This window comes from Anabrus simplex, chromosome 5 (assembly GCF_040414725.1).
Source record: "Anabrus simplex isolate iqAnaSimp1 chromosome 5, ASM4041472v1, whole genome shotgun sequence".
NCBI lineage: Eukaryota > Metazoa > Arthropoda > Insecta > Orthoptera > Tettigoniidae > Anabrus > Anabrus simplex.
Window position 1 is genome coordinate 274,887,374 of NC_090269.1, and position 17,953 is coordinate 274,905,326.

The following is a 17,953-nucleotide window of genomic DNA, read 5'->3' on the forward strand; positions in this document are numbered from 1 at the left end:
ATGCTTTCGTTACTTCCGTCCTTTTCTTTCTACATTCTTCATTGTACCGCATACTATTTATTGGCATTTGTATCCCCTTCACATGCATATTCTGTCCTGATATCAATGTAGTATTTGCTATAAGCTCTATTGTCGCATCTATTTGGTTATTTTCAATTGCAGGTCCTACTACCCCTAGCTTCAACATTTCATAATTTCGAAATTTCTCGCTTTAAAATTATTTTTGAAGTCTTTCCTGAAGTCTTCTCGCCATCTATATTTGGATGCTAATCTTCTATCAATATCACCATGATAATAATGGCGTACGGCCTCCAGAGAGGCCTGCTGTAGGCATTTTTCGAGTAGAGGGACTATGGGCAACTGCATGTCTGTGAGGATGGTTCCCTACTTCAGATGATATCCAATGCTAAATACATCACAAATATCCAGCCCCAGAGACAGATGAACTAACTAATTAAAGTTAAAATCCACTATCCGGCCAGGAATCGAACCCGGGATACCCTGGGCCAAAGGCCAGTCCGCTGACCAATTAGCTACGGAGCCGGACATTTCCATGATAACAAGTTACACTACTCTCTTCCACACTCATCAGATTAATTAATTAGTGATAAGTGATGCGATTCACCGAGCTCAATAGCTGGAGTCGCTTAAGTGCGGCCAGTATCCAGTATTCGGGAGATAGTGGGTTCGTACCCCACTGTCGGCAGCCCTGAAGATGGTTTTCCGTGGTTTCCCATTTTCACACCAGGCAAATGCTGGGGATGAACCTTACTTAAGGCCACGGCCGCTTCCTTCCGGGTCCTAGCCCTTTCCTGTCCCATCGTCGCCGTAAGACCCATCTGTGTCGGTGTGACGTAAAGCTAATAGCAAAAAAAAAGTGATGCGATTCGGCCCACCCTTTAACTGTTACCTTTCTGATGAGTGGTAATGCCTCCCATGACACCGTACTAAACCTATCACACTTCGTCCTCTTTCTGTTACGTATATCAATTCACACCTTTCATCTCCACCCATTCAGATGACACAATTCTTCAGTACCACATAGTTCCAATAATTTTTTCTGTGCTTATTAACTCCTCGTCTTGTTTGTTCCATTTTTACCTACTCTTTGCGCTGCTTCTTTACAATACACTGGATTTCGGTCTGCAATACTCGCACAGAATTCGCCCTTCAGCACATTATATACATCTCCATACACTTTTTTAATTTGTTTATTTCTGGTGTCAACTCGTGGAAACCTCTTTATTTGCAAATGAATCACCTTCAATGGGGCTGTAGACAAAACCAAGATAAAACCTATTTATCCCTTGCTTTTATTTTTACCCAAAGTATGTCTTCTACTTCTGTTTCTATGAGTTCAGTTGTCTCCTTATTAAGGTTAATATTACACGAACTTTACTATCTCTTGTCTTGTTGTGTATTTTAAAACCGTCTGCATTAACTTTATATGCTGGTGCAGTCCAACTCTCAACAAAGGTAAAAATGTCCAATTCGGCCATTAAATGTTTCACCTGTGTGTTTCCTATCTTGTTCAAAAATCCCCCTATATTCACACATCCTAGTCTCCTTTCTCTACTAGTATGATATTGCCTTCCGGTGAACAAATAATTTCTTAGTCCATATTGTCCTCCTATGCTTTACACTTTCTGGACCAAAAGTCCTTTAAAATCTTATTCTTAACTCTCGCCTCTGTTTCTTTCTCTGCTCTCCGCTCCTCCACTCGACTCTGGAACTGAGTCGAGCCGACGGTCAGCTGCTCGGACGTTGGCCGCTCCTGTAAGTTCAGCTGTTTGTTCTTTTCCCTTTGCCGGCCCCGTGGCGCGTTGTTCCCCCTTGTCAACTGGCGCTTTCCGAGCAAAATTATCACTCGTAGCTACCTTGCACATTCCTTGCTCCGTACGCACTTCCTGAGTCTACGAACGCATCTGCTTATTAATTTACTTTTGTAGAGTCTATATTCGCGCCCAATTTCCGTCACATGCTATGTAGGTCTTAGTTTCAGAATTCCTTGCTTTGTCGTGTACCGACATCCCCAGGGGCTCGAACCGACGGACTGTCAGATGAACGGCAGTCGGGATTCGCAGCTGAGATTCGATCTCAAGGTGTCAAGGGAAATAAACTAATATTAGAGTAATAACCAGTAATACAGGACACCTTGTAGTATCAGAATAATTGTATGGTTATAGTCAGATTTAATAATTAGAAAGAAGAAGGAATCTTTCAGTAAGTTACAGAGCCTTAGTCAGGCAGAGAGCTTGGGCAATGCGCCTACGAAAACATGTTGACAACAACGGATGTTTACTTGTGTATCGCCCGCTGGCAAAGGAGACAAAGTCAGTACAGTTGCGCTAAGAAAGACAAGGAAATAAGAGTGCAAAGTAGGACGGAGACAGGAGTGCTCAGAGAGCAGCACCTACTGTGACAATTAGTTGAGAATAGTAGTTGAGGGCGCCACCTACAAGGTGAGCAGCTAAGTAACGCCCATAAGACCCAACCCCTAAGGTAGTGGGAAGGGATCGACCTTTGCTTCAAGGAGAGCAGATATAACCCTAAGCCAAGATAGCGCGGGGCTCTCTCTCGACCAGTAATTCGTACTCTCAGGACCAGGCTCTTTGGAGCAGTTATTCGTCTCAATAGAATTGTACATAGGTGCCGCAGGGCAGAATTCGGATATTTCGCGTAGCCGAAGGCTAGGGGCGTGAAACAAGCTCTCTCTTCAGATCGACATATTCAAACTTGTAAATATGTTGTATATATTAGACATAATAGTCCTAGGTAATAAAGGAGAGTGGAGTTATTCTGTCTTTTATTTCGGGAGTTGCGGGACAGAGTCACACCTACAATTACCTCCTTACTTTACGCTCGGCAGGACAGGTAATACTTCAACTCCAACGGCCTGGTGACCAATATACTAGAACGTCTCACAGGACAGGTAGGTCACGACAGCTTTCCCTACGTGGAAACGTACGATTCTCTGTTCCGCGATGGTCTCCCTGTACAAGTATTTTTTCACCCTTTTGAGTTCTTTGCATTCAATATAATGTTATTAGTCATTAGAGCCGAGACGAACTTTAATCGGTCTCTTCTCCATCATTCATTAGTCGGTGTACGTCATCAATGTCCGTTTCACTACGGTTTATCTTATAAAGTCCAACAATTTACTCATTAAATCGTTTAAATCATTTTCATTCTCCGCTATACCGTAGACTTTTTCACTTGCTTCCTGGCTAAAAATTTTCTCCTGTCACACGAGTTGTCTGAAATCTTTCTCTAATCCGTTTACTTTGGCCTTTTAGAGATTCTACTTCATCAGAATTCTCCATAACCTTATAATTCTTAGCTCTTCTCTTACGCACTCTTTTACATCCTTCATTTCTTTATATTGCTCACGGATTAGCTCTCTCGTTTGTTCAGCCTGACAAGCATCTCTGACTGTTTTAATTTCCTCAGCCAATTATTCCTACTGGTCCAGGATTCATTTCTACGCCTATTGAAAATGAAAACCTACAACTTGTTTTCCAGTCTTTGACCGGGTCCGGGATGTAATGAATGAATCATATATAGGCTATCAGTACAATGGGGCCACCACTCCCAAGGTGATTATTTAATGACTGATAGATGTTATGAAATGAGAATGGAGAGTGTTGCTGGATTGAAGGATGACAGGGAAAACCAGAGTACCCGGAGAAAAACCTGTCCCGCCTCCGCTTTGTCCAGCACAAATCTGACATGGAGTGACCGGAATTTGAACCACGGTATCCAGCGGTGAGAGGCCGACGCGCTGCCGTCTGAGCCACGGAGGCTCTTCTATGCCTAATATTACAAGTAATATTACCATTACTGCTGCCACCATCAGAGTTAACTGCAGCCCGGTTTGTTTCAGGTGACTCTTCTCGATTGCCGCACGCACACACTTCACTCACCCATGCCACCGATCTATGACCGTCCAATACTGTTGTACTCGCTCAGCATTCACAATACAATACAATACAATACAATACAATACAATACAATACAATACAATACAGCCTGTCACTTCGCTAGCTTGATTACATCTGTGAATTTTCCCTTGCTACCACGTAGAAGATTGTGTGAACAGCATAGTGGTTATAGTACAACTTGATAAAACCTATACATATAAACGTATATATGAACAAATTAGTTTTAAGTTATCATTATTTTACTATGTCCACATTGTACTTAATTCAATATGTAGTTTTATTTTGTTAATGCAACACTCCTTACCTGTTTCAGGGGGGAGACTGGTGGTGTGTACCATCGCATGCCCAGTACAACTTGTTACCTAAATAATGACGGACAAATAAATTGTGCCCCTCCTACATCCTACGCTGCGTACTGTGCACCGAATCTGGCGAGATGGCCTTTCGATACCCAGAAATGTCTCGTGGAAATGGGGTCCTGGACACATGGTGGGAAGGAGCTTTACCTTACTCTCGACGGCAATGGGGTATGTACATTACTTTGGATGCTGTCACTCTGTGCTAATATCATACATCCGACACTAAGATGTTTGTTATTAACTTTTTAATAACAAATATATTTCGACATTGTATGCCATGGTCTAGTGGGATTTAAGGATCTCAATGCTTCACCAAAATCTCTGTTGAGGTTTTTCAAATATCAGCTACTCTATGAAATTCAACAGTGAACTGGAGCTGCGTATGTCCACACCGAATAACCAAAGCTATGTTTCGACTTGTCTTAAATTATGGAGGGTGACCCTCTGATAATATTGTTCATCTGATATTCTGTTTTTTATCAGAAGTCTTTCGAATTTTGCACTCCGTGGTTCAGTTTGATTTGATGCACCTGATTCACTTAAAAGTCTGTTCGATATTTTCAATGCGTCTGTGTGTATTGTGTGTAACTAGGTCGGTAGTGAATTGAAGCTGCATATATCCACTACTGACTAATCAAATTTGAGTTGCTTCTTACATCACGTTATAGTGAAAGTAACACACTGATAATATCGTTCAAATTTATTTAGTTGCTTGCTGTTTAGTAATGGATAATAGAAGCTTTTGGTGATGCAGCATGATTTGAAGCTCCTTCCTCAAAGTCCCTGTTTGGTATTTTCAATGTAACGGTGTCTCTATTATCTGTTAAGTTTAGCAGTGGACTGTAGCGGCCTATGTCCATCAGAGACCATTGTTACAGAGGGGTACAAAAGAAAATAAATAAAAAATAAAAATAATGGATGTGAGGCAAAATTTTAGAAATCTACTCCTCATAATACATGGAGAGGAAGTGTTCGTAAATGGATAATGTCTCAATTATCGTACTGCCAAGTAAGATCTGAATGTCTGACAAAATTGTTAGTTTATGGAATAACTCCCTGGATACCGATATGTTAATATATGTATCTGATTCAGCTGACCTAAACGATACTGTAGTGAATTGTGGAGCTTATCAGACAACGTGTACTACAAACTACAAATGTAGGAGCGTCTTCAAAACTCGTTGAGGTGAAGAGTTGACAAAGACAGTTCCGTACCTAAGAGATCGAATAGACAGAGTGTGAGTGGATGCTGAACACACTGACCGCCATATGCATAAATGCCGGTACTGGTCATTGTGTTATGTACCGTGGATTTATAGGTGAAACACATTAAGTCAATAATCTTACATTTGAGAATAGGGGTTTGAAAGATTTCACAGTTTTTCAATGCCAACATATGCTCTCAAATTAAGCATTGGGATGGTTAGAGTATCTAGAATAGTGCTGTGCAGTTGAAATTGTGTTCTTCTTAGACAACGAAGTTTTAACAAAACATATCTCTGACTTAATGATTAATGTGTTTTACTTGCAAAATTAGATCGAGGAACATGATATAACTTGATCTAATTTTTAGACATTGTAATTTACCTACTTATTTTTCACTGTATTAAACACTTTGAGTAGTTAAGAAAAACCTCGTTAGCCTATTCTTAAGGAAAATTAAGTTATTTATTTGGAAATAAGTCTCTACCAATGAATTCGAATGATGAAAAAGGACCATTAAAATACAACAAAAACAATTACCAACAAAGTTTAAACATTTTCAAACAAGAACACTGCACCAAGTCAACTTCTGATATCCATGATTTAATAGCAATGTGAATAAATCACAAATAACAATGAATGATAGTACGAAATACATACGACGTTCACCAAAGTCGTTACTCACGTCACAATTAATTCTGTTTAAATACACTAAGTCACTAAATGTATTTCACTTGAATGAAATTTCTCTCTTCCACATGGTGTGGATTACTGCAGTCACTTCCTAGTTCCTGAAACATGGGCAACAGCTGTGTGTCCTAGTAAGTGGTCCTGAGAGTCGGGATACCAGTCGGTATGGAATGGGAGTTGGTACCTCGGACATATTCTGAGTCATACACCTCCTTGCGCTCAGGCAGTTAGGACCATGCAATCCACCCATGGTCCCTAACCTGTTAGAGGAGAGATCCTCACTGCGACTATGTGTAAGTAGGGTAGCATCCTGCTTCACAGAATTTTCACCTAGAACGCTCATAAAGTTTTAAGCAAGCATCGGACCTATGGAAGAAACGGAGACCCACTTCCATTTGATAAGGGACTTCTTGGAAACACCTTGGCGAGCTAAATGGAATCCGATGGGGAGCTACCAGTATTAGTGCGGCTTATGGAAGAAAGAAAACAGAACAGGCTGAGCCATCAAAGATGATACATCTGGATGTTTTACGAGTTAATGATATTCGGGTAAGGAAATATAACGAGGGAGAAATAGGGGATTATGAAGTGTCCTCAACGGGTGTTGAAAAGAAAGAGCAGAGTGTGGGGTAGGACTGCTCATCAGGAATACTATTGCACGCAACATAGTTTCTGCTAGGCACGTAAATGAGCGAATGATGGGGATAGGTTTGGCAGTTGTAGGAATTAAGACGATAATTGTTTCAGTCTATTCACAATGTGAGGGTGAAGATGAAGAGAAAGTTGGCAAGTTTTATGAAGCATTGAGTGGCATAATAGTCAGGGACAATAGCGAGGATAGGACAGTGCTAATGGGTGATTTCAATGCGAGAGTTGGAAATATAACTGAAGGATATGGGAAAGTGATGGGTAATTGTGGGGAAGATATGGAAGGTAATAGGAATAAGAAGCGTTTACTGAACCTCTGTGCTAGTAAGGGATTGACAGTTAAGAATACATTTTTCAAGCATAAGGCTATTCATCGCTACATATGAGAGGGGCACTAGATCTATAATAGACTATCTTAACCGACATTGAATGCAGGAAATCCGATACGAATATTGTTGTCTTCCGGGGACATTTCGATGATATGGACCACGATCTGATCTGTAACGAACTGTAGCTCTAGGCCTATGATATAGAAAGTGAAATCTGCCTGCTGACGCATAAGTCAGGAAATCTCCAGGCCGAGGAAATCAGACAGAAGTTCATGGATATGGTAGGTGAAAAGTTCCAAACAGTGGACAGTAACCACGTTCAGGATAAAGAAAGAGAATGGGTGGCATACAGGGGTGCGTTATAGTAGAAACAGCAAGGGAATGTCTAGGAACGACTACGTGTAAAGATGGGGAAAAGCGAACATCTTGGCTGAATGATGAAGTGAAAGCAGCTCGCAAACGTTTAAAGAAGGCGTATCAGAAGTGACTACAACAAAAGACTTATGCAGCCAGGGAATTTTACGCAGATGAAAGAAAGACAGCGAAGCAAATAGCTGCTGAACCCAAGAAGTCATGGGAAGGTTGCGGTAATAATCTAGAAAGGCTAGGTCAAGCAGCAAGGAAAACTTTCTGGGCAGTAATAAAAAGTCTTACAAAGGGATGGGAACAGGAAAATAATAATGTTTTGTGTAAATCTGATGAACTCATAATAGATCCCAGCGAATGACTGGAGAGGTGACAGGAATATTTTGAAAAACTTCTCAATGTAAAAGGAAATCTTCTTGCTGACATCACGAACAACAGAGCTCATGGGGATGAGGGCAATGATGCTGGTGTAATTACGCTTGAAGAAGTGGAAGGGATGTTAAATAAACTCCATTGTCATAAATCAGAAGGAATAGATGAAATTAGACCTGGAATGGTGAAATATAGTGGGAAGGCGGGGATGAAATGGCTTCATAGTGTAATATGATTAGTATGGAATGTTAGTAAGGTACCTTCTGATTGGATGAAAGCAGTAATTGCACGTATCTATAATCAAGGGAAAAGGAAGGATTGCAACAACTATCGAAGTATTTCATTGATCAGTACACCAGGCAAGGTATTCACTGCACTTGGAAGGGAGTCTACAGTCGTTGTTGAGAGTAAGTTTGATAAAAACCAGTGTGGTTTCAGACCACCGAGGAGCTGTCAAGATCAGATATTCAGTACGCAACAGGAAATTGAAAAATGCTACGAGATGAATAGGCAGTTATATTTATGTTTCGTAGATCTAGAGAAGGCATATGACAGAGCACCGACGGAAAAGATGTTCGCCGTACTGGGGTATGGTGGAATTACGGGTAGAATATTAAAATCAAACAAAGTAATTTTTTTGACAATTGGGATACACTGAAAATTTATTGTAAAACGAGTTCTTAGTTCAGCGTACCTACAGGGGTTTGTTTTTCGTAGTTTATACGGATCATCTGCTGAAAGGTATAAAGTGGCAGGGAGGGATTCAGTTAGTTGAAAATGTAGTTTGGCCTATGTCGAGGACTTAGTCTTAATGGCAGATTGTGCTGAAATACTGCAGTGTAATATCTTGGAACTCTAAAACAGGTGCAATGAGTATGTTAAGAAAATAAGCCTTTCCAACACTAAATTGATGTCGGTAGGCAAGAAATCTAAGAGATTTGAATGTCAGGTTGGGAATACAAAGCTGCAACCGGTAGATAATTTCAAGTATTTAGGATGTGTGTTCTCCTAGGTTGGCACTATAGTATGATAAGTGAGACTAAATCGAGGTGCAGAAAAGCTAATGCAGTGAGATCACAGTTGGGATCAACACTATTCTGTGAGAAAGAAGTCAGCTTCCGGACGGAACAATCTTTACACCAGTCGGTTTTCAGACCAACTTTGCTTCAGAGAAATTAAATCTGGGTGGACTCGGAATATCTTATTCATAAGTTACGAGTAAGACATGAAAGTAGCGAGAATGATTGCTGGTACAAACAAATGGGAATAGTGGCAGGAATGTACTCGGAATGAAGACATAACCACTAATTTAGGAATGAACTCGATTAATGAAGCTATAGGCATAAATCGGTTCGGGTGTTGGGGAAATGTGAGGCCAATGGAGGAGAATAGGTTATCTGGAAGAATAATGATATTTGTTATGGAAGTAAGAGAAGTAGAGGGAGACGAAGACGACGATGGTTCGGCTCATTTTCTAACGATTTAAAGATAAGAGATATAAAACTAAACGGGACCTCAGAAAGGTTACAAACAGAGGATTGTGGTGGTGTTTAGTAAATTCACAGAGGCTTGCAGACTGAATGCTGAGAGGCATAAGGGTCCATAATGAAGATGTAGCCTATGTATGATTGATGAAATTTAGGAAGTAAATTAACATTAGAAAATTCAGTAATCAAATGACCTCTTTGTCAAGGACATCAGTCAATAGAGCGGAAAAATCACGTATAGTAATGTTAAAATGTCAGAAAATCTCTAAAAAGTAAATTAATGTGTTTCGCGTGAAAACTCAGAGTACTTATGGACTCAGACGTGTGGTTCACCAGCTGTCATAGCCATGGTTGCCAACATTTCCTTTGTCAAAGTTAGGGAGCCCTTGATCCGAGATGATGATGATAATAATAATAATAATAATAATAATAATAATAATAATAATAATAATAATAAACAATTATTAGAACAGTATTAGCCTGGTCCATTATTAGAAATTGCAAGGTGGTAGTCACCTTTGATGACGAGAAAAGTGAAGTTCGAAGGTCGCAATATTATGAATCAGTGCATAAAAAATAAGACCGTTAAGTGGGTATTTTGATACGTGATGCTGATGTGATTCTGAAACAGGTTATCTTTATTGTATTCGAATTATATCCTGGTAAAAGGAAGATATTCATTCAAAATTAGGTCTTGGGAAGTCGGTGATACTTCATCTCTTAACTGATAGATATACATATAAATAGACAACTGCTTCAACTCGCCGGCTCTTCATTATATTCTTACAGAAGAAAACTTGAAAGTGTGTAAAACAGTGAGCAGCAACAGGAAAAATGCTGTGTCGAATAACTTCCCACCTGACAAAAGTATGAACAGAATTCCTGGCCAGTGACAATAAGGCATAATATTTTCCTTTTGCGAGTTGAAGATATTGCTGTAAAGAGGTGTGTGCGTTCAAGGTTTCTCTGATAAAACATATGTTCGCTGTCATGTCACGGTTACTAAGTCCAAGAAGTTTGATGGGTCAGAGAAAAGTAACTTACGAAGTTGAACGTAAGGCTAAAATTAAATACACTATTATTCGATCCCATAGATATTGGTATTAATAATTCATAAATAATGTACCCTAAACTTATTGAGAATATGGGCTAAAATTCAGAAGTACAAATGACCTCCCTGGAATTTCAACAGAGCATTGAATGGAGATTGATCGGTGATAATTGCAGCAGAAAATAGCATTAGCAATGGCTGTAAATACCAGAAAGTTGAGTAGTGGCTAGTTGCCTCCTAAAACACCAGAACACTGCACGAACAAAATTGACGAGAGGAAATGTGTGAATTTTGTTCCCAGAAAAAAGAAAGAAAATCGCAAAAATATTATTTGTTCACTCAGTAATGGCCATCTTTGCTTTTTGGTGGGTTGAAATTGTTTGCACGAATACCATGCTAAAATGCAGTTGTTGGGATCTTAATAATGGCTCTGTATAGTTATAGTGTACAACAAATGTAAGAAACGAATTTTAATTGGCAGTTTGCTTTTTCTGAAATAATGCCGGTTTGTTACCCCCGAAGTATATTGGGGCATATACATCGTATTCATTTTTTCTAAAACACACAAATTTGTTTCTAAGAAACTTTATTTTAAATTGGGTGTAAATAAACAAGAATATCACGAATTATCTTTAATGCGTATAACTATTTTGTTGTTTATCTGAAGGGGTTAAGGTCTATCAGTGTTACATGTGTTGCGTATCTTAAAGAATGGCTGGGGGACCGCTCTGTATTCAAATATTAACTTTTTACCTGTCAACAGCCTGTCAACAATTGGTGAGATGAACAGCCACCTGATCCCATTCATAATCGACAAGAAAGTAAAAATAATTCAGTTCATTCCTCATTTTTTCTGTGATTGAAAAATGTCCTCAAACCGTAACAATTATCATTTGTATGTCTGCATCTATTATAAGAAGCGTGCTTAGTGCCATTGTGGATTATATGGTTTGTACTATTTGCATTCAATATTCTTTTATTACCGTCATGTAACAGCTTCAATGCAGACATCTTATTTACATAATTTACACTTTCATCATCTATAGTCCGGCTCCATGGCTACGTGGTTAGAGTGCAATCCTTTGGTCACAGGGGTCCCGGGTTCATTTCCCGGCAGGGTCGGAATTTTAACCATCATTGGTTAATTTCGCTGGCACAGGGGCTGGGTGTATGTGTTGTCTCGTCATCATTTCATCCTCATCACGACGCGCAGGTCGCCTACGGGAGTCAAATCAAAAGACCTGCACCTGGCGAGCCGAACCCGTCCTGGAATATCGCAGCACTAAAAGCCATACTCCATTTCATTTCATTTCATTTTCGGTACAAGGAGACGATATGTTATTTATATTTAAAGAGGAATGAAGAAGACCTTTCTTCATCAAAGTATGGCTACCACCAGTAGCATCATCAGTTTGTTCCACAAAGTCATCCGGCTCCATGGCTACGTGGTTATAGTGCTGGCCTTTGGTCACAGGAGTCCCGGGTTCGATTCCCGGCAGGGTCGGAATTTTAACCATCATTGATTAATTTCGCTGGCACGGAGGCTGGGTGTATGTGTTGTCATCATCATTTCCTACTCATCACGACGCGCAGGTCGCCTACGGGTGTCAAATCAAAAGACCTGTGCCTGGCGAGCCGAACATGTCCTCGGTCCTCGGGCACTCCTGGCACTAAAAGCCATAGCCATTTCATTTCGTTTCTACAAAGTCTACTAGTTTGCTTCCAAAGTCAACAAAAGGATCGAATTACCTTATTACCAAAGGAAACCTGTTTCTGTTCTCTTAATTTGAAGCATCTGTATCTACAGAAACAAACAGTGCTGCACTTTTCTGGATCATTAAATACATCCTAACGTCACTTCTATCGTATATCGTACAGTATATCTGATGGACGCTCCTCAGAATTAGTGGGCACAAGCTGAGGTACAAGTCGCTGCCCGAGTTAATTCATCAATTAAAATAGTAATACTGTAGTGCTTCTAGGTAATTTTTTTCTTTCACTGGTCCTGCTGGTACAAAGCAAATCAAACGAGCCGAGTTGCTGCTGACGTGGGAGCAGATGACGTATAATTGGCGGTGTTTGAAACAGCTCGACTTCTAGTCAAGGTCTGTTATCCTCAGGGTAGGCCCGCGGGATTTTGAGGATGGTTGCCTAGTTGTACTTCCTCTTAAAACAATAATCAACACCACCCACCACCGCAGGATTTATTAATGGTCCTGGTGAAACAGGCGTGGACCGGGAAGCACAGACGTCTAAAGTGAAAAGGGAACACCATACCCCAATGAGAAACTCTGTGTACTCCATAGTCAAAGCATATTGTGAGCGGAAGGCGACTGGCGTGCAGACCAAATTGTAGGGAATGGCGCACGCAGCGATGGTGCAATCATGGTTTTATGGGCCCTACGGATAGATTGAAGTACGTTCTTCTTGTCGGAATATTAAAATGAGCTGTATTTGGTCGACATAGATACGTGGACCATACTCTAAGTGCCAATTTCTGCCCCTCAATTCTTGACTAATAAAATGTATCCTATGATTGAGACTAACAGAAACACAAATATTAATTTTCACCTCAGTCAGTTCAGAGGTAGCAAACAAACAAAAGTATGACATTGGTCCCTCTCGTCCAGGAGCGTAGCCGGGAATGGGGAGAGGGGGGGTGTCTGGGGGTTAGAACAGCCCCATGGAATTTTTACTCGAATAAATTGAACGAATACCGGCAATAAACAATCAACTAAATAACAATTCACGTATACATAATTGTAAAATCAACAGATCTGTTGAATCTATTTTCTAAGAAGACTCGAAAGTTGGATTTTATATAGTAAACTGAACGTGCAATTTTCTGTAAAAACTGTTCACCTTGATCGTAGTGTTCTTGTTTGTATTTTAATGTAACATTTTGCAGTGTACTGCAATCCGAATATCAACATAATTCACTTGTATCAGTGTCCTTATAATGACACCCATACATGCGCGCACCACACACGCGCAAGCACCTTTATTATGTTCTATCATAATTTTGTAACTAACCCCCGCCCCATTGGCCAATCCGGGCTACGCTACTGCACTCGTCATAGATTAACCCAAAACGCTCAGTAATAGTTGTTCCCATTCAAAATAACCCACAGACAGGCAGGTATACTCTTCTGTTTTATTGACATGCAGTAGATGCCGAGATGGATGTCGTGGTCAGAAATTTAGTCATCTATCATTTAACTACATTACCTTGATTACTGTAGGGACCTATTGTTCAATACAGTGCAAAGTCAGCTTCAGTACTAACTCGCCTCACTACTGTGCAACTACTGCAGACCTCCTGTATGAATTAGTCAGTGAACAGGGCCAAGGAAATTTTGGCTCTCCTTCATTCCATCCCCTTGCACATAAAACCTCTACAAATTAGAAACTTCAGTTATCTTGTCACAAAGTAAGTAATTCTTTCTTTCCGGCAGATAATGGTAGAGGATGAGGTCATTAACCGTGAATGGGATCTTCTGCATGTGGAAGGGAAGCACAGATCATTCATTACGGCAAACGACACCTTCCCATACCTGGAGTTCACGATCATACTGCGGAGACACGCCGGCTGCTATGCGGCCACAGTCGTCGTACCTGCATTCGGTCAGTCTGATCCTATTATTACTTAATAATTACATAGGAAGTTCAATCAGTAGAGTATAATAGAACTTTCACATAGATTAATAAATAGCTAGTGTATCTACTAGTACTTAATGGTAGTATACCTAGGTAGTTACAATTCGTCTGATACTGAAATACTTCAAAGGGATGTGCAGGATAGATAGATAGATAGATAGATAGATAGATAGATAGATAGATAGATAGATAGATAGATAGATAGATAGATAGATAGATAGATAGATAGATAGATAGATAGATAGATAGATAGATAGATAGATTGATTGATTGATTGATTGATTGATTGATTGATTGATTGATTGATTGATTGATTGATTGATTGATTGATTGATTGATTGATTGATTGATTGATTGATTGATTGATTGATTGATTGATTGATTGATTGATTGATTGATTGATTGATTGATTGATTGATTGATTGATTGATTGTGTTATCAGACCATGGACTGGTTTGATTTTGTTCTCCATGCTGCCATATCTTGTGTTAACCTTATAATTTCTACATAAATACTGCATCATACTTGTAATAATAATTTTGCCATATTCATACCCTTTCATACCCTGATCTATTCCTACCATTCCTACCATTCCTACACCGTATAACTTCTCAAAAACTAACCAAACAAGTTCAAGATGTCTAAAAATATGTCCTATCAATGTCTCTCTTCTTCAGGTGAAATTTTGCATATCGCCTTCTCCAGTTCATTATGAAAAGGAAGGCTGATGGGAGATGTGGTGAATGATAGAGACGAATTTCGTGGCTATACAAGGTGTTCCCAACAATTTGGGAAGCAATTGAAGTGTGGATGGTACACCCCACAACCGCCCTTCGAAACTTATCGTCGTTGCGCCTGGAAAATCCGCTGTGTATTAATATTGTGGGAATAATACTGACCCGCAGCACATAAGTCACCACGAGCGAGAACTGTTTGAAATTCCCCGCGCTATTTTGAGCTTTAGATGACAGAACCTTACCGGCTAAATTTCTAACCTGAAATATTTCACATGGTGATTTTCGCAGCCACAACGACGATGTGTTCTTTGGTCGATTGTTTAGGAGGCATAAATGTTTAGGTTACGAAAAGGAATGGAGGGGTTATTTCGAATTATTTGTGGAGTTAGGAATTCTGTATCAAGTTCTCGCATCATTTAATTTACTATATAGTCGTTACGAGTTTGATGATATATTTCATTTTACTATGGGCAAAATAACGTAAGATTATCTCATGATTTCGCATGATTTCCAGCAACTCACGAAAATACAATTTTGAGCATTCCAATTACACAAACATGGGTATAGCTACTCGAAATGCCAGGTAGGACCATTAACAAATTATTAACTTGTAGCTTGATGAATGAAGCATCTTTTATGGTATGGAAATTAACATCTCGAATTATTTTTTTAAGTGTAATTTGCTTTACGTCGCAGCGATATATGACTTATGGCGACGATGGGTTAAGAAAGGGATAGGACAGGAAAGGAAGCTGCTGTGGCCTTAAGGTACAGCCCCAACATTTGCCTGGTGAAAAACGGGAAACCACGAAAAATCATCTTCAGGGCTGCCGATAGTGGGGTTCAAACGTGTACTATTGCAGAAGGCCATCTATTTGAACACTTACTACACTAACAGGCTGTTGCACAGTCAAGCGGATTCAAATCCCCCCAACCTTCCTGTCCTCGTCCGTACCTGCTTATAAAACATCCACGTAAGCAGCCATGATGGCCTAGAGCCCTAGAACAATGCCTAAATAAATAAATAAATAAATAAATAAATAAATAAATAAATAAATAAATAAATAAATAAATAGGCACCGACCTTTTGACCCCAGCTTGCCAGGTTCGATCCTGCTCAGTCCGGTAGTATTTGAAGGTGGTCAAAAACGTCAGCCTTGTATCGGCAGATTTGCTGGGTAGTAAAAGAACTCCTGCGTGACTAAATTCCGACACGTCGGGTGCTCCGAAAAAAGTCAAAGTAATTAGTGGGACGTAAATCCAACACCATTATTATTAAATAAATAAATAAATGCATATTATAAACATGCATACTCGTCGCCATAAGACCTCTCTGTGTCCGTGCGACGTAAAGCAACTAGCAAAAAAACCACGCACATAAGCAGCCCTGGTGGCCTAGAAAAGTGCCAAAATGAATAAATAAATAAATAAATAAATAAATAAATAAATAAATAAATAAATAAATAAATAAATAAATAAATAAATAAATAAATAAATAAATAAATAAATAAATAAATAAATAAATAAATAAATAAATAAATAAATAAATAAACAACCCACGATGTGAGGGTATTCGCATACAAAGGCTTTGTAGACGATTCTCGAAGTACAAAATGCGAACAGAATTATTGGGCTCAAGTGGGTTTCGAACCCACCTACCCATTGTTATTGTATTAGTAGCACTCCCCTTAACCTATGCCGCAATGGAGACTCTCGCTTGCTAATTTCCGGAAACGTACTAGATGGACAACTACTTTCGCTTCACAAATGCATACATCTTTTCTATAAGCATATCGTCACTTTTAGCGTTTACTTCATACCCTACTGAAAGCTTATAATTGGCACGCACTTCTTACAACCCGTATGGCAGTTTGCTGCATTGTGTAAATACCTACCGAGCTCGATAGCTGCAGTCGCTTAAGTGCGGCCAGTATCCAGTATTCGGGAGATAGTAGGTTCGAACCCCACTGTCGGCAGCCCTGAAGATGGTTTTCCGCGGTTTCCCATTTTCACACCTGGCCGTACCTTAATTCAGGCCACGGCCGCTTCATTCCCACTCCTAGCCCTCTCCTGTCCCATCGTCGCCATAAGACCTATCTGTGTCGGTGCGACGTAAAGCAACTTGCGTAAATACCTCTCGCATACATGTTTGCTGTGATCGTTCAGTAAGTGGTTAAAGGTGACTCTGGCTTGGTGCATGGCAAAGAAGTATTGACCATCACACCACCACTGACGTTCGTTGGGATGTCTAAGAGCAAAAAACGTCAGTCGCAGCGGACTCACTCGGTACAGGGTTTTCCCAAAATGTGGAAAATAGTCGGGGCGCGGATAGTAGGGCCTATTACCCCAAAGCTAAACAGAACACCCCTAGGAACGTACGTCCTATGGTCGGTTGCTTGCGAGTTACAGATCTTCAGTATGCCGATGAACGGACATTCGGGTTCGTTGGAACATTATTGATGTTAAGGATTCACAGGCTTCCTTTATAAGCTATTGAAGGCTTTCAGGCTATTCTGGCTGCTGAGCGTACACTACGTCCTTCAAATACAAGTATAATAGGAAGAAGTCCAGTGGAGTCAAATCGGGAGATCTAGCAGGCCAGGTGACAAGTCCTCCCATTCATATCCATCGACCATGGTGTGTATCAAACGTTTGCTGACATGCGAAGGGAGCTCCGTCGTGTTGATACCACATGATTACACGCTCACCCAGGGGCATATTCTCTAGCAGCAATGGTGGTTGGTCTTGAAGAAACTGTAGGTATCGGGCTTCTGTCAAATGATCCTCAAAGAAATATGGTACAATTAGGTTATTATCCAGTTATGCAACACCAGACATTTACTCCCCATCGTGCCTGAAATGCTACCTGCCTTACCCAGTGGGGATTTTCAACACTCCAGAACTGCTTATTATGACGATTCGCTGAGCCATAGTTATGAAATCGTGACTCGTCCGAAAATAAAATGTGAGATACAAACGCACGATCATTTGCGTCAGTATCCACGCACAGAAATCAACAAGAGTTTCAAAATCTCGTCCGTGAAGCTCCTGATGTAGCTGCCGGCGATACGGACGAAACAAACTGGCGTGCAAGGTCCGTACAACAGACGACT

At 40.2% G+C, this 17,953-nt stretch overlaps 1 protein-coding gene across 1 annotated transcript in view; it reads left to right on the plus strand.

The window, feature by feature from the left end:
* The window catches only part of LOC136874834 (neuronal acetylcholine receptor subunit non-alpha-3), a 66,300-nt gene that overhangs the window by 27,106 nt on the left and 21,241 nt on the right, over positions 1-17,953 (plus strand). The window contains exons 5-6 of the mRNA XM_067148514.2: positions 4,255-4,468; positions 13,902-14,070. Coding sequence (XP_067004615.2) covers positions 4,255-4,468; positions 13,902-14,070 — 383 coding nt within the window. The remainder of the gene's footprint in view (positions 1-4,254; positions 4,469-13,901; positions 14,071-17,953) is intronic.